This window comes from Balearica regulorum, chromosome 3 (assembly GCF_011004875.1).
Source record: "Balearica regulorum gibbericeps isolate bBalReg1 chromosome 3, bBalReg1.pri, whole genome shotgun sequence".
Taxonomy (NCBI): domain Eukaryota; kingdom Metazoa; phylum Chordata; class Aves; order Gruiformes; family Gruidae; genus Balearica; species Balearica regulorum.
In genome coordinates, this window is record NC_046186.1 from 70,807,197 (window position 1) to 70,821,370 (window position 14,174).

Consider the following 14,174-nt stretch of genomic DNA (forward strand, 5'->3'; position numbering starts at 1 on the left):
GAGGGACAACTTCAGTTCCACAAGACAAATATGCCTGATATAAGTTTGTACAATTCTGAACTTCTTTGAGAGAGCAGTTTTATCACCATTTTCTTCAGGCTTTTTCCAGTCATTTTTGTGGTGGAGTGGATAGTCTTCTGGAATGACAGCTTAAAGCATTTATCTCCCTGGCTATTTAAAGGAAATGTAAAACGGTTTGTTCAGACGGAATTCAAATGAAAATGCAAGTGTATTTTTCAAACTTATTCTATGATTTGAGAATGACAAAATCTGTTTCATAAATAATTTTAATCTAAAAAATGTGCACAGTAGCATATCTGCCAAACCTCATTGCATTCACAAATGCCACAATCCCTTTTACACTCTTTGGCACTGCAGGAACTGTGGGACTAGTATTTATTCATCTTAGTATAACTGCAAAATTGTAGCTTCTCTACCCTCTTTCCAGAGAAGAGGAAACACAAAGTCTAACTGAAATCAATCAGCCTGCCCAAATGCAACGAAGAACTAGATACTGTTCTCTAAAGGAATGTACAATTTGAACAGCTACTGTCTCTAGAGCATATAAAATGAAGCAGATTTTATTTTTTTTTTACAATTAACAGAAAGCTTATCTTTTTTTCTCATTTGCAATAGAAAGATTAAAATTCTAGACCCTCTTTACCCTTCACTTAATATTTTCTTTGTGTAATCTCATTGTTCACACTCCAATCATGTCAGCTTTTCTAGAAACTCATTCCTACAAAGTAAAGGATCACGGTTTACCTGCAAACTGAATTCTTAGTGAAAAAATCTATTTCATAGAGCAAGAGCTAATGGTTCTTTCTAGCTCTAGAAGCCCACTTGGTTCTTTTGCTCCTCATACAGTTTATATCCTCTAACACTAATCATTCCTTTTCACTCCAATATACTTATCATCCCCCAAAACTGAAATCTTACACCTAACTTCTACTATTAGAATCACAGAATCATAGAATGATTTGGGTTGGAAGGGACTTCAAAGATCATCTAGTGCCAACCCCTCTGCCATGGGCAGCGACACCGTCCACTAGACCACGTTGCCCAAAGCCTCATCATTATCAGAACTCTGCTGTTTCAGTGCCTGGTGCCAGGGACAGTGGTGGCAGAGGTCCGTAAGGAGCACCAAGTGAGGCAAGAGAGGGCTCTTTCCTCAGCCACCTTTGGCCCTGCTGGTCCCTGCCTCATTTGAGGCAGAGGCTCTTTGGAAGGTGGAACGTGTTTTTGTTTTGGAGAGCCTTCTGTTATGTCTGCACCATTGGGTGCTCTTACTCTATTTGGAATAAGAGCTAAATCGTGGGCAAAATATGAATCCTACAAAAATGAGATATATAGACAAAATGGGATAGGAATTAAGCCCCAGCTTTAGCTCTTGAAGCTTTAAAATAAACAAACACACAAACTCTGCAGTCATCGTGTGTCTGCAAGTAACAGTAAATAAATCCAGAGAGGTATGTAGATCTAAGTAGCCAGACCTACAAGAAGTCTGTCTTTAAGATTAGGCCTGGTGTGCTAAAATCCCTGAGTTTGAATATAATGGCAGCTAAAATAATTTAAATTTACAGCCAACATGGATTTCAGAAGTCAAGAAGTAGATAAAGCAGTTTTTGGAACTATTAAGGCATTTGCTCTTTTTTGCTTTGCTTACACAGATGGCCTGTATAATCATTCATGTTGGAAAAACATAATGATAGAAGTATGAAGTGAAGAGACTGTTGCTTTTGCTGTTCTAACATTCTGTGGTTTGATCTCTCTGTCTTTACTGTTCGTATCATATAATCTGCTAAATGACTGTTTCTGCCAACTACACGTAGAGTTATGTACTTATTGATAAATAAATTTGGACCAGAATGACAACCGGCATTCTCTCATTTTTAGTTAGACAAAAAATTGGCTTTAATTAGACTAAAAACGTGGCAGAAACAATCCATTGATTCCTTGCCTTGCCAGTTAGGGCTGCACCTTCCATTACAGACCAATGCTGTTTTATAGGAGAAGCAGAATGGTCTTCAGAAACACACCAGTCCATGGTTTCTGTTCTCTGGACTCTGATTCTGCTACGTGCAGTGGTGCATGTTTATTTTTACATTTTTAAATATTTCTTTCTCTTAAAGCAGGGATCATTACAAGAAAAGGAGGAGAGTGATCTGGACTTTGTTTCCTCACAAAGCCCCAGTGTCCAAGAATGGCTGGCACAAGCAAGAACCACTCGCTCACAGCAGCAGCAGAGCACCCTGCAGCAACAGAAGGTTGGTGTTTTGCATTTCTTTTACTCTTGTCTTTAGATTGTGCTGTAGCTGAGCTGTTATTGTTAATATTTTCACTGAAATCTTTGTTTTCACACTGTTTCTTACTCGGTGCTCTTGTAATGATGCATTTGAGCTCACTATTTTATATCTGTAATAGCCAGGCAGACTAGACTTCCTCGGTGACAACAGTCAACTCAATCACTCTGTACTTCCATTGTCCATTAGTAAAATTAAATTGACTCAACCCTTCAAGTTACTCTAAGGAGGTGACAGTATTTGTTCGAAATTGTAGTCAACATTGTCTTTATAGAAGCAAAGATACACACATTAGAAGGTATATTGTGTTGCATGATACACAGACATCCTCACTAGGTTAAGTTCCAGAAACTGTGTTGCATTAGTCAATTAGTTCAACAGCCCAGTTTATGTACCCGATTTCTCCAGGTCCCTGGGTGGAGATTTTGCACTGCTTTTGGTGCTCCAGCAAGCCATATCAGAAATAGCTCAGCTATCTTTGCGTGACAGTTATGCAATGTAGACATATCCTTCCAAGGTGAAAACAATCTGTTTGAGGTTTGTTTGGGTTTTTGTAACTTGTTATGTTAGGAGCTGGAACAAGAGCTAGAAGAACAGAAGAATCTGCTTCGGTCAGTAGCGTGCCGTGGAGAAGAAATCCTGACACAGCAAGGTGCTCCAGAAGGCCTGTGTATAAGGTGTGCTTTCATGTGTTCTTCTGTGAAGTAGATTTCTATGACTCTGTGCTTTGTCATCCTTATGTTTACATCCCTCTTCTGCATATAATACTCTAATTTTTGTTTTATGGTTTTTATACAGCACCTAGGGTACTGGAGTCCCAGTTTATAATTCAGTGCTCTGATAATATAATTACACAAACTGTTTTGTGCTAACTGATCACTTCAGCTTTTAGAAATTCCTTTTATTCTTATTTTCAAGGATCACACTAAAATTACAAACTAGTAGGATTCATTAGACAAGGAGCAGATCAGTTAGTATAGCTTTATGGTCCAGCATTGATGTGTGAATCATAGCTGATCTCTAAAATATTGTAGTCTGCCACTGAAACCAGATCTTCCCAGGTGAAGTACTCATTGCTTAATTTTATTTTTCCTGCAGTTAGTGAATATTTTTCTTTTTGAAGCCTTGTGGATTTCAAATTTCCTCTTTGGTCTATATTTTCTTGCTCACTTGCCCATTCGGGGGAAGTAGATGTCAATAAAAGCCTCGGCTCTGGCTGGGAGAGACTTCTGCCCTAGAGAAAGCAGAAGAAAACAACTGCCTACTGCCAATGCAGACCTTGAGAATCAAGGAGCAGTCAATCCTTCGGTTAAAATACTTTGTTCATGTATCAGTGGTAGTGAGCACCTTTGTGGCTCCTCCAGCATGCCACAGTCTAGAACATGAAGGTTCTACTGAGGCAGTAGAACCAAGACTTATGCATAGGGAATGTAAGCTGTACTAAGTTCTTTTCCTCAGCATTTGTGTTAATTCAATGTGGTTTATTATTATAATGCCAGAAAGTACTTATCTCCTTCTTTTTGAGGCTTCCTTCTGTCACAAGATGTTATACTATAGAAACAAACAAAAAATGCTGCACTTCATTCACTATTTACCAAAGCTGAACTTACACGCTTGTCCTGCATTACAATACCAGGGTATGTCTGGCATTTTGAGAGGAGAGGTGAGGAAGGAGTCTGATAATTTTTTTTTTTTTTTTCATGCCTTGAAGTAAAGTTTATTTAAATGTTACATTTCAATGTGGTTTCTATTCAGTTTGGTTTGGGGGCTCGTTCTTAGTATGGGTACTTGCAAATCTAAACAGCTTTTTAGACAGTACATTTTATCCCATCAGTCAATAATTTCTTGCAGTTAGAAACAAGCCATTGTCTTATTATCTGAAAAAAAAAAAAAAAAAAAAAAAGCCACCAAGTAAAAGCTCTGAAAAGTAGCAATTTAAATGTAGAATTTCCTAATTGAAAGAGGAAATAAACACCTTATGCTGTTATAACTTTTGTATTTGTTAAACCTTTGTGTATCTTGCCATTCAGTGAGAAGCCTGATACACTCTCTGAGGAATTAGGCTTGGAAGGTGAGAAACCATCCTCTGAAGAACAGATGAAGATGAAATGGGAAAGCCTGAACCAGGAATTCAATACCAAGCAGAGACTGCTCCAGAGAGCTTTGGAACAAGAACAGCTGGTAACTATTTTTAATTTCTCTTTGCATTTTCTCTATGACAGCAGTTGTCACAACACAAGGTACAGTTTGTGCATAGCAGATGCATTAAGGTGATATAGTTAATGCAAAGAATATGGAAAAAAAAATTTTTGTGACATTTTAAAAAACTATTAAATATTGGCACTAGCTCTGCTCTTGTTCAAAGTGATTTGAATTGCAGTACCGTTCAGGTGAATAAACTAGGAAGGAAGAAAGGGCTCAGACAAAATTTTGATCTACTTATCTAAACCAGGATAATTCTGTAATAAGTCCTCCCTCTGACATTGACCAGCACTCTGGTGAAAACTTAAGAGGAAAAATTGGTACTTTCAGTTTTATTTTATTGGTTACATTCAATTCTTGGTCTTAATGAGTACATGACAAAGCAGCAAGTGATTTCAGCCACAGAATTTTTACTGAAAGACGCAGGGATTAATCAGTTAAATTTGGAACAGTCCAAGTTCTACATTAGCGTACATCGTCCATTTTATTTTTAATAGACCCACTATAATATTACATTAAAATCAGCTCCCAAAGTTGTAAATATCTTGTATTCATTTAGCAGTAATTAATTATTTTTTGGTAAAAACAAGTCATTTGCTAATTTTTGCCACAAGTATTAATCTGCATTTCTGGTGAACCTCCTGTTGAGCAATCTTCTGTTCAAGATATTCATGACAGAACAGTCATGGGAGGGCCATGATGATATCCTCAGTCAGCAATAGAATCTGTATAGCTCAATTTTGTGCCCTGTATGTGTGGTAGAAGCACTCTAATCAGTACTTCTCTCTCAGCAGCTTTATACTAGACCAAACAGACTGCTATCTGGAATGCCTTTGTATAAGGAGGAAGGGCAGGATGAGGATAAATCCTCAGTGTCACCAGTACTGGTTGAATTGAATCAGGCCTTTGAAGATGTGTCATCTGAGGTAACATTTCCGTTGTCTTTATACCTATCTTCCAGCAGGGCCGCACTTACAATGAAAACTTCTCTAGCTCCCACCTGGAAATCCAGCCCTTTCCCAAATATTAGATGTTAGAAAGTGTATCTTGTCATTCTGCTCTTGACTTCTCTGGTTCCTTTTGCCCAGGCTGGACAGGTGGAGGAGAGCCTGCATCTTGAACAGAAGCTGTATGATGGTGTCACAGCCACCTCCTTGTGGCTAGATGGTGTGGAAGAACAGGTCTTTGTTGCTACAGCTCTGTTGCCAGAGGAAGAAACAGAAACATACCTCTGCAAGCAAGAGGTAAGGAATCCATGAATAGCACTTGCTTTAAATTGCCAGTAACGGTGCATTTTATGTAGCATTTAGAAAGAAAATATTAGAATCCTGGATGAGTGGCATGTCGCTGCCATAATTTATATGTAATTGCAGTATTCTGCTACTATTTGTAAAGAATGTTGCAGAAAGCAGCACCTGACCCGAATTTTGCCTGGTCAGAAGAGAATTAAACATGGAGTCTTTCTTCTCTTAACTTATCTACTAAGTATTAGCAAACACCACAGTATTGAAATGAAGTGAAAAAGGCAGAGGAATGCTCTTGGATATGGAAACAATACAAATTCATCAATATGAAATGGAGAAGGAGGGAGGGGAGAGGGAGGGAAAAAGGCTTTTTCAGCAGCTACATGGATTTCTGCTTCATGAAGCCCTTATTCGGGCAGGTTCATTTTGTTTCAGAACTTGTTTTCCTCAGACCAGTCTCGGGGGAGTTTATTATCAGAAATACTGTAGCTTCATAACTTTGTCTAGTGCGTGTATATTAACAACGTAAAAAAGTCACTGCATCACTGCAAAATTGGCAATGTTTATGGCAGTATGCTTGCTTGATTTCTAAAATGTCTAATTGTCCCTTTGTTTTGTTTTCTACAAAATCAGTCTCTTGCCAAAGAAATCAAAGAGATAACAGAAGAAATGGATAAGAACAAGAATTTATTTGCTCAGATATTTCCTGAGAATGGTGATAATAGGGATATTATAGAAGACACTTTGGATTGTCTCCTGAGAAGACTGGCCTTACTGGAGTCAGTAGTAAACCAGAGATGCCATCAGATGAAGGGAAGGCTCCAGCAAATAGTGACTTTCAAGGTATGACGCCGGTCTGAAGGAATTAACAGGGGTATATGTCAAATGGGAATATAAAGGATGCGATTCACAAAGCAATGAGAATTTTTGGTACTAAATCAAGAGAACAAGTCTTCACAGGTTTTTACTGAAAATCAAACTACTTAGGCTGTGCAAAACTTGGCACCCAAATCATGATCCAACATTTAAACTCTCTGCTAGAAGCCTTCTGCAACTCTTGCGATTATTGTTGAAGTGATCATTCATCCCACACTTTCTCACCCTGCTGACATTGCAATAAATGGAAGTTGTTGACTACTGTTCTCAAAGGAGAAAAAGCAACTTTAGAGTTCCACTCTACACGTTTTATAATTTCATAAATGATACAGTACACTGCTTTTATTAGCTGTGATAAAATGGAAAATAGATTGCTGGTGTCTTTAGATTAGTATCATCATTTCATAGGTTGTTACTACCCGAGTTCTTTCCAAACTCCATAACCTTTCCTCTGCAGTAGATGGGGAAAATATTATTTCAACCGTTTTCAATAAAAGGCCTTCCTTTGCTGAAGAAAGGAGACAAACTGATTAGAATCCTGTGCCTTATTGTTATACCAGAGATATTTAATATTTAAAATAATTACTGCATGCAAAAAAAAAAATCAGAAACACACTCCTGTATAATGCTAAAAGTCTTAGAGATGTGTGCTGGTTATTTTCTATTTTACCAGTATTAGGAGTTTTGCTGGCATGAATGCATTAAAAAAATAATTGATTGTAGCTTGGCAAAATTGTTAAGTAGTCTGTGTCTAGCCTGCTAAGGTACTCTAAAAGTATGTGTAGTTAGTCCTGTAATGTGTTGAAGCCTTGTTTACTTTTTTGTTATATTTGCTCAAGTTTTTAATGAAAAATCCTGCATTTAAAAGTAAAACCTAGCTTTTTTACAAGTGTATGTGATTGAATAAACTACACAAGATGAATGTATTTTTGTTAAATGAAGCTAGCTGACCCTTGCTAAATGATTATCTAATTGGAAGGCAAAAGTAGAAGTGTGTCAACAGGTTATTTTTTGAATAGGAGTTGGTTTAGCTTTTTGCTCATATATGTCCAGTTATGTTTTTTTCAGCAGTGTTACATGTTTTGCATTGGATAATTATGGTGCTTCCAGCATTGAATAGTTTTTATGCCTTAGTGCTGATGTTGTAACATTGTAATGCTTTAAACTTTTTGGAACATAAAATATTTTTCAGTTGGTTTGTGCTGTGATTGGCTATAATTTGTTGTTGTTTTCTCCTGTAGAATGATCTGAAGCTCTTGTTTACATCGGTGGCTGATAACAAATATTTAGTTCTACAGAAGCTGGCAGAGGCAGCTGAGAGACCAGAAACAGAACAAATGCAGGTATTGCCAAATGTCCATTACTTGGGTGGTTGGGAAGGGAAGAGATAAAGTTTCTATTCAAGGTATAACTGGATTCTAGAGAACAGTTGCTTTTTATGGGAGAATGTGTGTGTTCACGTAACGTATGTGAAAATGAGTACTTCCAAGAGGGTACCACACATGTTTATAATTTTTTAAAAAAAACAAACACAAAGTGTCTTTCTTATCTCCCCAGGTGACCTAGTTATGCATATACCGGGCACTATTTGAAAGAAAGAAAACTTCAATGAACCCAAAAAAGTCTAAATTTTGGCTAAATTGTTTGTCTTTTGCACTTTATTAAAAAATGAAGGCACTTTATTCTGCACTGGTTTATAGTAATATCTTGACTATATTCCTGTTAATTTAAGGCAATAATTGTTTTTTCTTTATGAGCAATTGGTTGATGGATAATTAATTAATATTATCATAAAATATATCCTGAAGTGAGTGAAGTATGTTAAGGGCTACTTTCTACCTATGTTTTGTGTTACCCAGTAGCTACTGTTGTCTGGTTCCAGCAGGTGACTGAGAGGAAGAGACTCAGCTAAACAGAAATACTGGCCTTTATATATCTGATAATCAAAAATTCCCTCAAGGAATTTTAACTCAGATATGAGTAAGAGAGCTGGCAGTCTGTGTCTTTATTTCCTATTTTCCATGATGCAAAAGACTGGGGAATATTTAGCTCCTGTATGATTAATTTAACTACCAAATAGGAAAAAAAATGGTAACAAAAGCAACTGAATTGATTTTTTTCTGAACATCTGCTTTGGCTGATAAAACATTCAAATTTAAAAGCATTGCTGTTTGTTCAAGATGTGATTGGGAAAGCAGAAATTAGGCCCTTAATCAGCCAGGTAACTGAGCTGCGTGAAGTGTAAATTCAGTGACTGTATGATGTACACTTCACATTACTGGGAGTCAGGAGTTCTATTCACATCTATACTTTAAGCATTTGGATACGCAGTTTCTAAGTTAGTTCGCTGTAGCTTGCATGCAGTAATTCAGCAGAGACTCCTAGGTTGAAAGACCTTCTTTCTTGTAGCTTCCATTGAAAAAAGTCAAATTATCACCTGCGTACTCTTGCAAATACCAACCTGTGTGCTTTCAGTTGACCTTTTCCAGGTACAAAAGGGGATGTACAAGTCCTTTTCCTTGACATTCATTTTGGCCCTATCCTGGTCCTGTAAAGAAGCTGTGCATAGCTCTTTGCTATCACACATGTCTTTGGCTGTGATGGTGGTTTGCTTGGTGCTCAGACATGACAGCAATGGGTGTTAATAAAGAGAATGCTTTAAAAGAAGGTGTTAGAATAACTAATAGTCCTTTTGTGTCTGTACCATATAATTAAAAGCATGGAAATTCACAGCAAGGTTTTGTATATAATAGTGTGTGATACTAAAATAGTTTGCTATTTAAAAAAATAATAGTACCATATGGTATTTAACTTTAAGAAATAAGCTGGGATCTCCCAACTTTGAATTAATATTTTTTCTTTATAGTATCCATTAAAATTTCAGCAGACTGAAGGACTGATTAATACTTCAGGCAAAAAATTAATATTACCATATGGCAGCTACGGTATTGTTATAAAACCTTCAAACTAAATGATGTAATTTTCAAATACAGGTCATACTGCAGGCAGAAGAAGGTTTGAAGGAACTAGATACTGGAATCAATGAATTAAAGAAGCGTGTAGACAAGCTACAAATTGAGCAACCTTCTGTGCAAGAGCTGTCTAAGATCCAGGTATGGCTCTTAAGTTCCATCCTAGACCTGTCTGGTGATATCAAAGATACTGGTATGCTCCTTTTTCTTGTTCATAAGGCAGTTTAGGAAAGCATATTTAAAAGCATTTCAGTGTGTATAAAAGATTGTTTTCTCCCTGATTCACCTAGTTTTTCTACTTTTGCATTTTCAAATTTTCTAAGATCTCTATTATGAGTAGTATTAATCATAAAAACACACACACAAAAGTTTTCTTTCAGCTCTTGTTGAGTACCTGTTCAAATATATAATGTTAAGCATGTAATCATAAATGTCTGCTGAAGGTTGAGCCCTGTTCTCACCAATGTCTCATGATCTGGGGTTTAGTTTTCTCTCACATCTGTCATTTAAAAAAAAAAAAGGAGGGGGAGTAAAGGGGGATACATAGCTAAGTGTGACCTGAAACTGGAAATGTTCTGCATTTACTAGAATACTTTTCATGTTGCTACATACTTTCAGTTACACTTGGTTTTGAGCTCACCTAAGTAGTAGGACTCTTACCTTAAGGTTCTCTGAAATAGATACATGTGGGCAATTGATCCAGAATTTTTATAAGGCTGTTGAAACTCCTTTGTGAGCAGTTTGGTGCTGAGGCAGGGGAATGCTTAAGGAAAGATCAAGGAGAAGGTGTATGCCTGAATTTTATGATAGAATCATAGAATGGTTTGGGTTGGAAGGGACCTCAAAGATCATCTAGTTCCAACTCCCCTGCCATGGGCAGGGACACCGTCCACTAGACCAGGTTGCCCAAAGCCCCATCCAACCTGGCCTTGAACACTGCCAGGGATGGAGCAGCCACAACTTCTCTGAGCAACCTGTTCCAGTGTCTCACCGCCCTCACAGTGAAGAATTTCCTCCTAATATCTAATCTCAATCTCCCCTCCTTCATCTTAAAACCATTACTCCTTGTCCTATCGCTCCACGCCCTTGTAAACAGTCCCTCTCCCTCTTTCCTGTAGGCCCCTTTTAGGTACTGGCAGGCTGCTATAAGGTCTCCCTGGAGCCTTCTCTTCTCCAGGCTGAACAATCCCAACTCTCTCGGCTTGTCCTCATAGGAGAGGTGCTCCATCCCTCTGATCAGCTTCATGGCCCTCCTCTGGACTCGCTCCAACAGCTCCATGTCCTTCTTATGTTGGGGGCCCCAGAGCTGGATGCTCCAGGTGGGGTCCCAAAGAGTGGAGCAGAAGGGGTACCCCTTATAATGAAATAATAATAAACTGGAAGCAAAGAAAATAGCTGAAACGGGACCATAAACTTATTAAGCCAACCAAACAGTATTCTCAATTAAAAATGAATGACAAAGAATTTGTGCAAATGTGTCTTTTGCCCCGTTTTTTATCCTTTTGGTCTCAGAGCCTCCTGCTTTTTTTTTTTTTCCTGTCAGATTATGTGTAGATATTCCCCTCCCTTTGATTTCAGTTTTTAGAAAAGCCTTCCCTTTGCTTTTTTGACAGTTGTGCTTCTCACAATTGTCTCTCTAAATCTAGGAGAGCCAGTTGCAGTCTGAGGGTGGGTACTTTGCTGTAGCACTGGATGGTCATAGAGATATTTTGGTTTATTAGTTTCTGGATGTCTTGTCTTGTTCAAAAGTACGGGCTTACCCTCACAATCAGACATATGTTCTGACAATACAATTCTCAAAACCAAAAAAAGAACGTAATCCCTTTCAGGTGAAGAAAAGCATCTGTAGCTTGTTTTCACTTTTATGGTTGAGGTATGCAAGATGAGTAATAGCACGTGGGAACTGATGAGGTTCTTCCTTTCGGCTCATTTTTTAATTTGGCAGTATGGGTACACTGTGAAATACACACTGCACTTTTTCTACACTTTACTGTTCTATATAGAGTATTTTGGGCCTGGTTTGATTTTTACTACAGGTTGTATGTATCTTGCTTGCTACCAGTAAGCTGCTGGGGCAGGAGAGGGAGACAAATCTGGCTCTGAGATGACTACAGTCTGTCGCCATGAAGTAAAATGTAAACAGCATCTGCAGTGTGCAGTAGCCACACAGTGCTCTGGGTTTTGATGACTTAAGCCCAGTCACCCTTTGCTACTTAAAGCAAGCCTTTGGGTTTCTGCTAACTTTGCTCCTGAATGCAGGCAGTTCAAAGAGTTGCAGGTCTTGCTTATTTTTTCTCTCTTTAACTGGCGAGTTGTTAATTTATCAATTAAGTCAGTATATCTGCACAGTCTTTTTGAGCTGGGAATAAATGTTATTCTGGTAGTATCCTCAGAAGAATACTGGGACAGTAAGTTTGCTTCTAGGAAGACGTGTAAGGTGTGAAATAAGAATAACCATTGCCACTCTTTGCCTCTAAGGATATGTATGATGAGCTGATGATGATCATTGGGTCCAGACGGAGTGACCTGAATCAAAATCTGGCTCTTAAGAGGCAGTATGAACGGGCTTTGCAGGACCTGGCTGACCTGTTAGAAACAGGCCAAGAAAAGATGGCTGGTGACCTGAAAATGATTGTTGCTTCTAAGGAAGAGGTTCGATCACTACTTGACAAACATAAGGTAAGAAGCTGCGGCATATTTCAGGACTAATCATGATTGTAAGCTTGTACACAGCAAATTGCTAACCTGTTCTGAAAGGTTCAGAATGAGAACGAATGAGAGCTGGAATAGAATTTGTGTGGAAGAATGAGCTCTTTCTTTAAAAAGGCTGTTGTCCTTTTTATATTGTGTGTTGGATTTTGTGAAATGTTGGTGGAGTGAAAAGTTTACCTAATTCTATGTCTACAGGTATTTGATTGTACTGCTATTGCTTAAAATCATGTACACGTGGTAATGAATTGAGTAACAATTGCACTTTCTCTTTTCTATTCTCTCTTTGCCCTCTACCTCACACACAAATTTCTCAGGAATATTTTCAGGGGTTGGAGTCTCACATGATTGTGACGGAAACTCTTTTTAGAAAGATGAGTACCTTTGCCCTCTTGAAGGAAACTCGGTCACATTCAGAGCTAATGACACAAGCTTCGGCTGTATTAAAGGTGGCTCATAAACGAGGTGTGGAGCTGGAATATATTCTAGAGGTGAGAATTTCTGTGATCTTTTCTGTACTGCCATTGTGATCAACCACCAGGATATTCTGTAATGTTGATTTCCTGTGCTTGGACATAATTGGTGGACATCAGTCCCTTTTGTCATACACACAAGACACTGATAGACTACGTGTAATCTTTGCTATTTTACTGTTGTGACCTTCAGGTGACACAAGTTGTGTTCCTCTAAATTTAAAAGACCTACTTAGCTTTAGCTGACAAGGAGAACATGACACCTTTATCCATATGTTCTAACTAAAAGCTGAGCTTGACACAGAGGTGGTGTCTTATTATAGGTTTACCAGACATTTGTCCTGTAATTTCTGTATATTCACAACCATGCAGCTATAGGATTTCAGCTTGAGAAAACAAATAATAAAAATTCTAGATACCCAGATCAATATTCACTGTATACATGGATAATTTGTGCTTGCAGACCTGGATGCATCTGGATGAAGATTACCAGGAACTTACCAGACAGCTGGAGTCTGTTGAAGGTAGCATCCCCGCTGTTGGTTTGGTGGAAGAGACAGAGGACAGGCTTACAGACCGGATTATACTTTTTCAGGTTGGTGCTTTTTAGATATTCTTTATGGAAAAGCTGGATGAAAGGGACCTCTGAAGGTTATCTGGTCCAGCTTCCCACTTGAAGCAGGACTGTTGCCATGGGCTAGATCAGCCATGGTGCTTGAAACCTCAAAAGATGGAGATCCCACAGCCGAGCTGGGGACCAATTGCAGTGCTGCACCACTTCCTACTGAAAAGATTTTCTATAATGCCAAATTTAAACCTTCAGCTTTCAGTTTGTCACCATTGTCCTTTTTATATTGTGTGACACAGCTAAGGAGCATTTACCTCTGTCATCTTTTTAATTCTACACCAAATAGTTAATAGGTCTTTGTTAGACTAGTCCTTAGTCTCCTGTTTGTAAATCTAAAACACGCACACCTCCCTCAGCCTCTTTTTAAAGGACGTGTGCTCTGGGTCCCTAAACATCTTAATAGCTCTACACCAGACCCTGACTACTTCCTTCTTCTTGAACTCAGTGGGAGGTGGGGGCATGGCAGAATCAGATGCACTAGTTGTGGCCTCATCAGCACCATGTAGATGGAGATAAAAAAATAACTTAAGTTGGTCATTCACAGTCCTAATGTAGATCACAGCTGTGGCTTGCCTGATGTCTTGGGTATGGAAGATGCCAGGTTAAATGCATTAGGCATTCCCTTCCTAGCCTGCACTGAGAAACAGGGTTATTCTGCCCGAGGGTCAGAATTTGCATTTGTTATTGAGCCTCCTAAGGTTTCTGGTGCCTCCAACCCCAAGTTTGTCAAAGTGTCTCTGGACTAAGTCTGCCATTTTTTGTGTCAA

General features: G+C 38.5%; 1 protein-coding gene across 1 annotated transcript in view; it reads left to right on the forward strand.

The window, feature by feature from the left end:
• SYNE1 (spectrin repeat containing nuclear envelope protein 1) overlaps positions 1-14,174 on the forward strand; it is a 308,461-nt gene that overhangs the window by 224,200 nt on the left and 70,087 nt on the right. Inside the window, exons 98-108 of the mRNA XM_075748397.1 lie at positions 2,136-2,267; positions 2,874-2,980; positions 4,334-4,484; positions 5,297-5,431; positions 5,594-5,749; positions 6,383-6,592; positions 7,867-7,968; positions 9,619-9,738; positions 12,076-12,276; positions 12,624-12,797; positions 13,243-13,374. Coding sequence (XP_075604512.1) covers positions 2,136-2,267; positions 2,874-2,980; positions 4,334-4,484; positions 5,297-5,431; positions 5,594-5,749; positions 6,383-6,592; positions 7,867-7,968; positions 9,619-9,738; positions 12,076-12,276; positions 12,624-12,797; positions 13,243-13,374 — 1,620 coding nt within the window. The remainder of the gene's footprint in view (positions 1-2,135; positions 2,268-2,873; positions 2,981-4,333; positions 4,485-5,296; positions 5,432-5,593; positions 5,750-6,382; positions 6,593-7,866; positions 7,969-9,618; positions 9,739-12,075; positions 12,277-12,623; positions 12,798-13,242; positions 13,375-14,174) is intronic.